A 13,364-nucleotide genomic window follows, 5' to 3' on the forward strand; every position below is an offset into this window, starting at 1 on the left:
CCCGCTGGCCTCTAACACATGCACACGTAAGCACACACACATCCAGTGATACATTTTCTAAGTATGTCACCAAGCTTCCTTGTATATTTTCCTCTGCCATTGCCTTAATCATTAACATAGCTTTGTGTGAACACCCTGCTTTTAGTCTGGCTTCTCTCCAGTCCGTCTAACCCACTGCTGCTAGAAAAATATTTCTAAAAGGCAGATAGGCATGTATTCCCTTGCTTAAAATCCTGGAGAGCTCCGCATAGCTAACATCAGAAAAATGTCTAAAGTACTTGGCTTGATATCTAGAATCATTCAGAAATCTGGCTTCTCTTCCCTGCTCCTCCACATGTGTGCTTCAGTCCTGCCATGCAGACTATTTGTAGTCTCTCAAATGTACCCATATTTTCAGATCTCTTTGTCTTTGCCTTGCTAGTCTCTCTGGATGAAATATCTCTGTGGTGAGTTCCTGCTTCATTAAGAATAGGTTAAATTTTAATTCCCTCTGGAATTTTTTACTTGGCCTTTTCCCAGTCCCCCTCCTGCTTTTTTGGGCCCATGTCATCCTGTTTTGTTTTGTTTTTTTGCGGTATGTGGGCCTCTCACTGTTGTGACCTCTCCCGTTGCGGAGCACAGGCTCCGGACGCGCAGGCTCACCGGCCATGGCTCACAGGCCCAGCCGCTCTGTGGCATGTGGGATCTTCCCGGACTGGGGCACGAACCCGTGTCCCCTGCATCAGCAGGCGGACTCTCAACCACTGAACCACCAGGGAAGCCCTGTCATCCTGTTTTTACCTCACTGGAATATTTATCTTCCTATAATTGTTTTAATTTTGTTTTTCACCACTGTCTATGAGAGCCTTATCCATCTCTGTCTATGTTCTCAGTGCTTGACTCACAGTAGGAACACAGTAAATTTGTCTTCTGAAGAAGGAATGAATGGGCTAATCCTTCCCATCAGCATAGAGCAAGCTATTATCTGTGATCTTAAAACAAAAACAACTCTTTTGATCTCCTATTCCCCTCCCTTTCTTTGCCTCCTTTTCATCCAGACTCTTCCAAAAGGGTGTGTCTCTTTGTATCTTCCAGTTTTTCTCTTCCCTTCTCTCTTGATCTCTCCACTCAGGCTTTCACCACTACCCATATCAAATTCACCAGTGATCTTCAGTAATCAGTTTTCAGGTGTTTAACTTGACCTATTATTAGCAGCATTGGACATTGTGAATCACTGTCTCCTGTTTGAAGGACCTTCTTCACTGGGTTGCCGGTAGGTCATAGTCTCATGGTTTTCCTTCTACATCTCTGGAAAATAAAAAGCAACCGTTCTTAAATGATTTTTTTGTTAAATGATTCCTGATAAACCTGTGGAATCCCTCCCCAGACAGTTGTACATATACATGTAAAGAAAATTCTGAACACAATAATGGGGAGTTCAGGGGTCTCCCCACTTCAGAACTCATCTGTGGTACCCACAGAAAGAGCAGCCTAAAAGGTGGGAGGGAAAAGCAGTTGAGTATGGTGTAGCTGAAGTCAAGGGAAGAAAGAGCCTTTCAGAAGGGAGGAGTGGTTGGTATTGCCAAGTGTTTGTTGTCAGACGTAGGCTGGACTGAGACCACTGGGTTTTGAAATAAGGAGCTTGTTGTGACTTGGCAGAGCCTTTTAATGAAGTGGTGAGGGTAGAATGCAGGTAGTAGTGGGTGAAGAGCAGAGTCCAGGAGTATAGGCAGTCCTCAGAAGTTTGGTTCTAAAGGGAAGGGAACAAGGAGGTGGTGGCTAGAAAGAGATAAGGAAGTGGCGTGTGGGTTTTTTTTTTTTTTTTTTTTTTTTGTGGTACGCGGGCCTCTCACTGCTGTGGCCTCTCCCATTGCGGAGCACAGGCTCCGGACGCGCAGGCTCAGCAGCCATGGCTCACGGGCCCAGCCGCTCCGTGGCATGTGGGGTCTTCCCCGACCGGGGCACGAACCCGTGTCCCCTGCATCGGCAGGCGGACTCTCAAGCACTGCGCCACCAGGGAAGCCCTAGCGTGTGGTTTTGCTTGTATTTGTTTTGTTCCTTCTGAGGAGACAGTTATTTTTTCCCAATATGTGGCTTTCACCTGAATTGGTTTATCTAAAACTGAACTCTGATGTGGATTTTCATTCTCTCTTGCCTACTGGTCTCTAAAAAAGGTTTTACATACTATGAATTACCAAGAATATGAACTAGTACCGAGGCCTTTTGTGTTCTAAACATGGCTGGACCCTTTCACATTCATTATCTGTTTTGTTCTGAGGAAGCTTGTATAGAACAATGACTCTTACTTGTTTCATTTAGTAACATGTAAAAAGACAAAATTTATAGTTTTGAGAGATAAAGTTTATCTCTTCTTTTGCTTTTTGCAGGAAATTCACTGTCAGAACACTCCCCTCAGAAAACAAGTTGGTCCAAATACCCCATCACTTCCAGTAACAGAAAAGGTGACAGAAAATCAGACACCAGCAAAACCTTCTAGTAGAGAACCTACAGGTAAGCGTTTTCTATTTCTACTTCACTTAAAATGTAGATTTCAGTCTACCATAGTTTTGGAAATTGGATTGGAAAGCAGAAATGCTGTTCTACTGTAAAAAGACAGATTCATTTCTTCATTTCCACTTACCTTTTCATTTCTAGCCATGCAATATCCTTCTTCCTTAGTTATCTTTCCAGAGTGAGAACGCATACACTTGATGAGAGTGTAAATTACTATAAGTACTTTTTGGAGAAAAATTCAGTAATATCTATTGAATTGTAAAGTGTGTGTGCTCTGCAAGTATTTCTGTAAGTTGAATTCTTAGAACTAGTGTGCACAGGTGTATGTACAAATATATTAATTGTAGCACCATTTGTAATAGTAATAAGATTTAAATGAGCTAAATGCACATCAGTAGAAGACTGTAAATAAATTGTGCTAAATCCATGTAATCAAGTATTATGTAGCTGCTTAAAATGAATAAAGTAGCTTTGTATGTAATGACATTTAATATATCATAGGCAGTTAAATTTAAAAAAAACAATAGTGGTAAAAAAACATATTACTGAAATTCGCCATCTTAACAATTTTTTTTTTGCGGTATGCGGGCCTCTCACTGTTGCGACCTCTCCCGTTGCGGAGCACAGGCTCCGGACACACAGGCTCAGCGGCCATGGCTCACGGGCCTAGCCACTCCGCGGCATGTGGGATCTTCCCAGACCGGGGCACAAACCTGTGTCCCCTGCATTGGCAGGCGGACTCTCAACCACTGCGCCACCACGGAAGCCCCATCTTAACAATTTTTAAGTGTACGGTTCAGTTGTGTTAAGTATATTCACACTGTTGAGGAACAGATCTCTGGAACTTTCATTTGGCAAAACTGAAACTCTATACCCATTAAACAACAACTCCCCTTTTCCCTCTCCTGAGCCTCTGGTCACCAGCATTCTACATTCTGTTTCTATGAGTTTGACTACCTCATATAGATTAGATACCTCGTATAAGTGCGATAATATAGTATTTGTCTTTTTGTGGCTAGTGTATTTAATTTAGCATAATGTCCCAGGGTTCATCCATGTTGACATGTCACATGTCAAATGTGTGACAGGACTGCCTTCCTTTTTAAGGCTGAATAATATTTTATTGTGTAGATATACCATATTTTGTTTATCCATTATCAATTGATGGACATGTGGGTTGTTTCCACCTCTTGGCCATTGTGGATAGTGTTGTTATGAACATGGGTATGCAAATATCTCTTTGAGACCCTGCTTTCAATTCTTTTGGCTGTATACCCAGAAGTGGGATTGCTTGATCATGCACTAGTTCTATTTTTAATATTTTGAGGAACTATTATGCTCGTTTCCATAGTGGTCACACTATTTACCGTCTCACCAACAGTGCACAGGCGTTCTAATTTCTCCACACCCTCATCAACACTTGTTATTTTTTGTTTTCTTGACAGTAGCTATCCTAATAGGTATGAGTTATTAGCTCATTATGATTTTGATTTGCATTTCTCCTATGATTAGAAATGTTGAGCATCTTTTCGCATGCTTGTTGGCCATTTGTATATCATCTTTGGAGAAGCGTCTGTTCATGTCCTTTGCCCATTTTTAAATCAGGTTGATTTTTTGTTATTGAGTTGTAGGAGTTCTTATATTCTGAATATTAACCCCTTGTCAAATATATGATTTGCAAATATTTTCTCACATTCAGTAGGTTGATACACAAAACTTTTTTTTTTAATTGAGGTATAGTTGATTGACAATATTATATTAGTTTTAGGTGTACAACATAATGATTAAACACTTTTATAGATTATACTCCATTTTAGTTATCATAAAATATTTTCCATGTGCTGGACAATATATCCTTGAAACTTACTTATTTTATACATAGTGGTTTGTACCTCTTAATCCCCTACTCCTACCTTGCCCCCTCTCCCACAAAAGTTTTTAAGTTTGATGTAGTCCCGTTTGTCTATTTTTGCTTTTGTTGCCTGCTTTGTGCTATACCCAGGAAATCATCACCAAATCCAATGTCATGAAGCTTTCTTTCTCTCTGTGTTTTCTTCTGGGAGTTTTATAGTTTTGAGTCTTACATTATGTCTTTAATCCATTTTGAGTTGATTTTTGGATATGACACCAGATAGAGGTCCAACTTAATTCTTTTCTTGTAAATATCCAGTTTTCCCAACATCATTTGTCCTTTCCCCAACATCATTTGTCCTTTCCCCATTGAATTATCTTGTCAGCCTTGTTAAAGATCATTTGACCATATATGTGAAGTTTTATTTCTGGGCTCTCTCTTCTTTTCCATTGGTCTATATGTCTATCTTTATGCTAGTATCATACTGTATTGATTATTATAGCTGTGTAATATGTTTTGAAATCAGGAAATGTCAGTCTTCTAACTTTGTTCTCTTTCAAAATTGTTTTGGATATTCAGGGTCTCTTGAAGTTCCATATGAATTTTAGGACAGACTTTCTATTTCTCCAAAAAGTACTGTTGGGATTTTGATAAGAATTGCATTGAATCTGTAGATTGCTTTGGGTAGTATTGGCATCTTAACAATATTAAGTCTTCCAGTCCATGAACATGGGATGTCTTTCCATCTATTTGTGTTTTTTTTTAATGTCTTTCAGCAATATTTTGTACTTTTCAGTATATAAGTCTATCACCTCCTTGGTTAGGTTTATTCCTAAGTATTTTATTCTGTTTCATGCTATTGTAAATGGAATTGTTTTCTTAATTTGCTCTTCAGATTGTTCCTTGTTAGTATATAGAAATGCAACTGGTTTTTTTTGTGTTGATTTTGTATTCTGCATCTTTACTGAATTTGTGTATTATTTAACAGTTTTTTCTTGTGGAATCTTCAGAGTTTTCTATATATAAGATCATGTTATCTGTGAACAGAGATAATTTTACTTCTTTTAAAATTTGGATTCTTTTAATTTCTTTTTCTTGCCTATTGCTCTAACTAGGACTTTTAAAAAGCTATGTTGCCAAGAAATGGTGAGAGTGGGCTTATCTCTAGCTTGTCTTGTTCCTGATCTTAGAAGAAAAGCTTTCAGTCTTTTACCATTAAGTATAATGTTAGCTGTGGGCTTCTCATATATGGTCTTTATTATGTTGAAGTAGTGTTTTTCTATTGCTAGTTAAGTGTTTTTATTGACACTTTTTTAAAAGTGAAAAACAAAATGCAGAACAGCATGTATAGTATGATCACACTATTTACAATAGCCAGGACATGGAAGCAACCTAAGTGTCCATCAACAGATGAATGGATGAAGAAGATGTGGCACATATATACAATGGAATATTACTCAGCCATAAAAAGAAACGAAATTGAGTTATTTGTAGTGAGTTGGATGCACCTAGAGTCTGTCATACAGAGTGAAGTAAGTCAGAAAGAGAAAAACAAATACCATATGCTAACACATATATATGGAATCTAAAAAAAAAAAAAAATGTTCTGCTGAACCTAGGGGCAGGGGCAGGACAAGAATAAAGATGCAGATGTAGAGAACGGACTTGAGGACACGGGGAGGGGGAAGGGTGAGCTGGGATGAAGTGAGAGAGTGGCATTGACATATATAGACTACCAAATGTAAAATAGATAGCTAGTGGGAAGCAGCGCATAGCATAGGGATATCAGCTTGGTGCTCTGTGACCACCTAGAGGGGTGGAATAGGGAGGGTGGGAAGGAGACTCCAGAAGGAGGGGATGTGGGGATGTATGTATATGTATAGCTGATTCACTTTGTTATACAGCAGGAACTAACACACCACTGTAAAGCAATTATACCCCAACAAAGATGTTAAAGAATAAAATAAGATAAAATAATGGAAAAAAATTTTAAAAGGATATATACATATGTATACATAGGGGGAAAACTGGAAGAACAAACAATAACCTGGTAATATTAGTGTCCCCTTTCTCTTCTAAGGAAGAAGAGAGAGATGGGAAAGTTAAGAGAAGACAGATGCTTTGGGGGATTCTCTACTTTATGCATTTCTGGATTTGAAATGCATAGCTTTATAATCAGAAAACAAGATATGTAAGATTCCTTAATTGAAAAACTCTAAGTTTTTATATATATATTCATATGGTTTTTCCTAAAATTTTTCTAGGTTTTACTGAATGTGAAATGACGAAGTCTAGCCCTTTGAAAATAACATTGTTTTTAGAAGAGGAAAAGTCCTTAAAAGTAACATCAGACCCAAAGGTTGAACAGCTGACTGGTTGGTTTTCGTTGTTTTTATTCTTTGTCTCTTATCAACTCTGGACACGCTAGGAGAATTATTATTCTCCTATTCAAATATGCAGTGTTCTATATTTCAGAGTATGATTTTATAATACTCTTTTTTTTTTTCCCACTAGGAAATACTCTAGCTTTCACAAAATACAGTACTGTTAACAGTTATCTTTAGGTCCCAGGCCCCTGTGAAAATCTGATTAAGGCTATCACTCAGTTTCACAGGGAAAGGAAATGTGCTGCCCCTTCACACTCTGCATGTATGGTTAGAGGAATCAGTAGCCCTTGAAGTTTATTTGTGAACCCTGCCCTAAGTGATGTTAATATTTTCCTATTATTGACTGCAATGTGAAAGGGCAGTTCCCAACAATAGAAAAAGAATTATTTGAAAAAATACTTTTTGTAAATCTGAAGCTTTTGGCTATTATCTTGCAGTCTGGGTTTTTAATATTCTTTCTTAAACCCGAAGAATTGAATCAGCTTTTGATAGTTCCCACCTTTATTACTTAGAAAATGTTATTGGAACTTTATATTAGTAGTATTCTATTTCTTTTTGTTTTGTTTGTTTAGGAGGTACTTTTTCATAGGGCTTTTTCTTCCTGTTTATTGAGTAAGCATATGAATGTTAGGTCTTCTGTGTTATCCGTTTAATTCTTAAAGGTCTGAATCACAGTATTTACCTGTTGGAATATTTTTCAGAGGTGGTACGTGAAAGTGAGATTGAGATGAGTGTGGATGATGATGATGATATCAACAGTTCAAAAGTAATTAATGACATCTTCAGTGATGTCCTAGAGGAAGGTGAACTAGATGTGGAAAAGAGCCAGGAGGAGGTGGATCACGCAGATGCAGAAAGCAGCGAAGAACAGGAAGATGCACTGAATATCTCCTCGATGTCTTTACTTGCTCCATTAGCACAGACAGTTGGTGTGGTAAGTCCAGAGGTAAGAAAGGACTAAATGTGAACAGGCCCAGCACATAAAGAAACTAAGTAGAATTGGGGTCCCTTTTTGTTTTAGTTGGTGCATGGGGATTTGGCACTCTGTAGCCAGGGGTATTTTGCAAACCTGATGTTAATTCTCTTAAAAGAGAGCTTAAAACTCTTCAGTGGTTTCCTTTTGGCCTTAGATGAAATCCAAACTGTAACATGGCTTAAAAGGTCAGACATTTGGGCTCAAATCCTGGCTCTGCCATTAAGCGATGTTTATGGGTCAGGTTATTTAACCTCTTTGCCACAGTTAAATGTTAAATTAGGTTAAAAATAGTACCCACATCATGGGGGTGAAGTGCATATTAGGTCATATTAGCATATTAGTATTTAGCACCAGATAGATAACTAACATTTATTGAGAGCTAACTCTACTGTTATAAGCTATCACCCTAAATTGAATAGCTGCACCTTTTTTTGGAGATTGATTCAATTAGAAATATTTTTTAAAAAGAGTTACAAGTGTAAGCTTCAGCTGTCTTTGAACTTTTATTCGTATACCTTTTAGGAACTTATTTAAGTTTGCCTTGTTGACGAATTGGTCAACTTATTGGATGTTTATTTTCTAATAATAAAGTCATTCAATTCCTCAGATTTCTCATTTAGAATCAATGTCATCCATAAAATCTAATATCTGATGTGCCTTCCTGCAGAATTTAGTTTCTTCGCCTAGCTGGGAATTGAAAGACACCAGCATAAGTGATGAAAGTCCAAAGCCAGGAAAATTCCAAAGAACCCGTGTCCCTCGAGCTGAGTCTGGTGATAGTATGGGTTCTGAAGATCGTGATCTTCTTTATAGGTGAGAACATCTTAGAAGACATTCACTCACTAAGGGTCATGGTTTAGATTGACATAACAAGTTTTGTTATTTATAATTATAGTGTTATTAGCATTAATCTTTATAAAACTTTGAAATAGCTTTGGTAAGCCTCCCTTTCACCCAAAGGCATTTTCCATTCTAGTGAAGTGTTCTACTGATATGTTGCAGTATCAATATTCTGCTGATATGTTCAACAAAGGATAGTGCTTAGTGTGTTGCTGGATTTCTAATAGAATATAACTTATTTCCTGAAGCATTGATGCATATAGATCTCAAAGAGTCAAAGAAACAGACTGTCCTTCAATAAAGCAGGTGATTGTTCGGAAGGAAGATGTTACTTCAAAATTGAATGAAAAAAAGAATGGCTTTCCTTGTCAGGTTAACATCAAACAGAAAATGCAGGTATGTACCGTGGAAAGGGGATTTGGAAGGTTGACAGCACAAGATGGTGAGCCCCTTGAGGACAAGAGCCCAGCCTTATTCATCTCTGTATCCTGAGTGACTAGGACAGTGTGTGACATGTAGGAGCTCAGGAGCTAACTCCTGAATTCAGTTTGAGAAAAGTCCTCTTTTTTGGTGCATAGTCTAGAAACTTGAACAGTGAAACTGTAACATTTTGACTTCCCTCTCTGGAGATTTTGGAAATTACCCAATTGGATAAATTATAATTAAAGTTTAAATAAAGTGAAAATGGTGATTAAAAATGTGAGTTTTTTTCCTCCTTTCATTGGTTTCACTAGGAACTCAATAATGAAATAAATTTGCAGCAGACAGTGATCTATCAGGCTAGCCAGGCTCTTAACTGTTGTGTTGATGAAGACCATGGAAAAGGGTCACTGGAAGAAGCTGAAGCAGAAAGACTTCTTCTAATTGCAAGTATGTGTGATACACCTGAAACAATTCCAACACAATTTCAAACCAGGAAAAACTCATTTTGTCTAGTATACTCAGAAATTTCTAATTTTAGGGAAAGGGATTTTTTGATAATCTGTTTCAGCTGATCTATTTTTTGTTTCTTACAAGTTTTGTGAAAACACTACATGTAAAGTAAGGTGTAGTTTGCATGAAAAGGTGAAAGAACCTGGAATGCAGTTGAAGAAATGTAGTGTAAAGAGTATGCTAAGAATGAATACATGAACTCACACACATACATACTCTTTATGCACACACACGTACACGCTCTGTCTCTGTACCTGTCTATGTATGTATAGCTAAAAATAAGTATGTGAATTTTGTTGTGTGTATGTGTGGTGATGGATGACAGGGCATGTTAGGATGGAGAGATTAACCATGCAAGAAAACTGACCAAAAGTTGAAGTATTAAATTACAAGGATTTTGTGAACAGGTTGAGCAATCAAGGTTTTACCTAACTACCTACCATCTATTTATATGAAGGAAGAGTTACTGATTTTGTCTTTGGTGTTGTATACAGTTGCCACATGAATGCATTTTCTTGAATTGGTTTCATTTAGAAACAATTGCAGTTTTAATATTTGAAATATTAACTTGCATATTTCTACATAGCTGAGAAGAGAACACTTTTGATTGATGAGTTGAATAAGTTGAAGAATGAAGGGCCTCAGAGGAAGAATAAGGCTGGTCCCATATCCCAAAGTGAATTTGTCCCTTCCAAAGGATCGATTACTTTGTCAGAAATCCGCTTGCCTCTAAAAGCAGATTTTGTCTGCAGTACAGTTCAGAAACCAGGTATGGTAATTTTTATTTACTCACTTCTAGATCATATGTTAAATTATGAACTTCACCTAGATTGGAATTGTGCAAATGGGAACAAGTAGAGCATGCATAAAGACACAAGGTTTGTATCTCGGGCCTTTAGTTCCTTTTATGTAGATGTGTGTATAAAGATAACCAAGGAAAAATTTCATATATGTCCTTACTGATCCATGCAATAACAGACATAGGTCTAACTGAAAGTAAGGCTTGTTAAACATAATATTGAACATAAAATAAATTACTAAGATGAGTTATTCTGACACAGCAGACCATTTGACTTTCATTAATTTTATTGTGGAAAGTATTGGGCATCTAAAAGAACTTATTTTACTTACTCTATTCTATTTAAAATTCACTCCATCATGTAAATTTGTTCTTTGAATCCTGAATTACTGGTTGTGGAAGTGAAGAGCATCACAGTGTAGATACTGCTATTCAAATTTTATACCCTTTATTCCTCTAGATTGAATAAGTAAACTTTTCTAAGCTATGTATTCTACTTAAAATCATATTTAAACAAAGTGGGTAAAGGACGTTATGGCACCAGTACCTGAAAAATAGGGCAGGATGGTAACTTTCACAGAAATATAGTATTTTAATCTCGGTTTTGAAATAACAAACCAGAATTTACCCTTTTGAGATGTATACTATTAGCTAAAGAATTTCGGGTCAATAGGTAAAATTTGAAGTCAGCAGAAACTGAGGAATGTGTAGCGAAGTTATTTCAATTCACTTAAAATGAAGAGACCTTGATGCTGTTCCAGGAACATGTCTGTCTGCTTATGTCTTGTCTTTTTGTGTCTGAAAAGTTGACTTTAGAAAATTTAAAATGAATTTTATGTAAATCAGTTGCAGTATTACTTTATTCATTTGGTCTTCCAGAATGCTGATTAGCTAAATCTGATTTTGCTTGTGCTTATTAGGTAATGTGATTATTTCTTACAGATGCAGCAAATTACTATTTCTTAATTATACTAAAAGCAGGAGCTGAAAATATGGTAGCCACACCATTAGCAAGTACCTCAAATTCTCTTAATGGCGATGCTCTAACATTCACTACTACATTTACTTTGTAAGTAAATTAGGCTTTTGATGGTTCAAACATACTTTTCTTTTTTAATAGAGTTAATACAGTCTAAGCATCCAGGTAGAATGTATAATCTTTGAAATGCAGTAAGTTTATTGTTTTTATATGGACAAATAACTCATTTTTCAATTTGTTGGTTTAACTCTTATGTTTCCGATCTTTTCTTCCATTGAGTAGCATGTTTCTTCCACGTGGCTGTAGGTATTTGATGTTTTGAAGTGTTTTAACATATATATTTACCACACACACACACACACACCCCCATACACATGCAAAATCTGGACCACAATTTTTTAATATATACTTTAAATCTCTTAATGTACTTAACATTAAGTCTCAGTGAAAGACATTTATATTTAGTGTCAGAGATTTATTTTGAAACTAGAGTCAAAATCTAGTTTGGAAGAAAAACTACTTTTATTATTTAAGATCTTGAGTTGTAAAATGCTGAAGAAAATGTTTGACCTGTATTATAGGAAAAAATAGATTGTTCTTACCAGTTTTTATATTCTTTAATAGTTTGTAACTATTGTCTTTAGTTTTAAAACACAGTGAATTCCTTTACTCTCAGTCTTGTAACAGTATTTGTGGCATAATTTTTAATGGCATAATTTGATATTTTTATTTTTCCAGGCGGGATGTGTCAAATGACTTTGAAATAAATATTGAAGTTTACAGCTTGGTAAGCAGTTAAAGCTTTCTAAAGTAACTAATAGTGTATTTTTCTTAAAGACATCAGATTTTAAGTTACTTATGCTTTGGATTTGTGTGTAGGTACAAAAGAAAGATCCCTCAGGCCCTGATAAGAAGAAAAAAGCATACAAGTCAAAGGTTAGAATGAAAGAAACCAGTAGAAATATAATCAGAAATAGAAGATATAATGTCTGTTTAAAATTATGTATAATTTTTAATAATTATCAAGCTTTTGGGTCATTTTTATGCCTTACATTTCTATTTACTGCACATAATAGGTATAGGTATGAATACTGAGAGTAAACTTGCAGTGAGTGACCATGACCCTAAGTATAAGCTACCGATATTACTCAGGCTAGACAATTCTGTTTTCTCCATATCTGCTTGACAACTATTATTATCTCTTTAAACTTTTCTCATGCCTTTCCTCTGAACTCTTGTCTTACTAGCTCCTCTAAACCAGACTTAAAAATGATATGGTCACTGTAGGCATGAGGAATAGAAACAGCTTTGTTTCTGTCCTTCCTAGCCTTTGCTCTTTTGTTCTTTGTCTAAATCATCATTTAAAAGAATTTTATTTAGCTTTAACAAAAAAAGGAATAACAGTATGGGTAAAGCCAGAAAAAAAGACTCAAGTATAATGTATTGATATTTAAGAATTATTTTCTGTGTGGGAGAATCTCAAGTTTGGTTAGTTTTAATCATAATGTTTAATAGGAAATATACTAAGTTATCTTTTCTTCCAGGCTATTACTCCTAAGCGACTTCTCACATCTGTAACCACAGTAAGTAGAATTTTTTGAAAGTTGAAGTTCCTTGAGAAATCTTCATCTTACACATACGATTGGAAATTGGTTAACCATTTCTAAACCCTTAGTGCTTTGGGAATCTTTAAAATATCCTAAAAATAAAAAATAATGTTTTCTGAAATATAGTCCTTGTAGTGTTTGTACTTAATATTTAAATCTTTGTATCAAATAAAGAAAATAACTTATGTTCTTCTTCACACCTTTTTTTTAGAAAAGCACCCTTCATTCTTCAGGTGAGTGAATCTTGAACTATTTGAAACGTTAGGATATAAGCAAGTGCATACTTATACATATAGCCATCTTGATTTATGAGTGTTTACCTTACTCTCCTTTGAATAATATTTTCTGTATGGTAGTAACATATAAGATTACTGGCGAGAATAACCTGCAGTCTGAAACCACCACAGGCCACCAAACAGCACATTGCTCAGGCTCTAGCAGGCAGTACACATAGGATACCTAGTCACTTGACAACTGCAGCAGGTAGCATTACTCTTC

At 36.2% G+C, this 13,364-nt stretch overlaps 1 protein-coding gene across 3 annotated transcripts in view; it reads left to right on the forward strand.

Moving 5' to 3' along the window:
* ANLN (anillin, actin binding protein) overlaps nucleotides 1–13,364 on the forward strand; it is a 54,558-nt gene that overhangs the window by 17,885 nt on the left and 23,309 nt on the right. For 2 of the 3 annotated variants that reach the window (XM_082633046.1, XM_082633048.1), the window contains exons 8-19: nucleotides 2,367–2,490; nucleotides 6,610–6,720; nucleotides 7,434–7,678; nucleotides 8,376–8,521; nucleotides 8,797–8,944; nucleotides 9,283–9,418; nucleotides 10,068–10,250; nucleotides 11,223–11,349; nucleotides 11,998–12,046; nucleotides 12,139–12,195; nucleotides 12,804–12,842; nucleotides 13,078–13,099. In XM_082633046.1, the coding sequence (XP_082489172.1) occupies nucleotides 2,367–2,490; nucleotides 6,610–6,720; nucleotides 7,434–7,678; nucleotides 8,376–8,521; nucleotides 8,797–8,944; nucleotides 9,283–9,418; nucleotides 10,068–10,250; nucleotides 11,223–11,349; nucleotides 11,998–12,046; nucleotides 12,139–12,195; nucleotides 12,804–12,842; nucleotides 13,078–13,099 (1,387 nt within the window). The remainder of the gene's footprint in view (nucleotides 1–2,366; nucleotides 2,491–6,609; nucleotides 6,721–7,433; nucleotides 7,679–8,375; nucleotides 8,522–8,796; nucleotides 8,945–9,282; nucleotides 9,419–10,067; nucleotides 10,251–11,222; nucleotides 11,350–11,997; nucleotides 12,047–12,138; nucleotides 12,196–12,803; nucleotides 12,843–13,077; nucleotides 13,100–13,364) is intronic. The other variant, XM_082633047.1, reaches the window with a different exon arrangement.

Source organism: Mesoplodon mirus (genome assembly GCF_964341445.2).
Source record: "Mesoplodon mirus genome assembly, chromosome: 9".
Lineage (NCBI taxonomy): Eukaryota > Metazoa > Chordata > Mammalia > Artiodactyla > Ziphiidae > Mesoplodon > Mesoplodon mirus.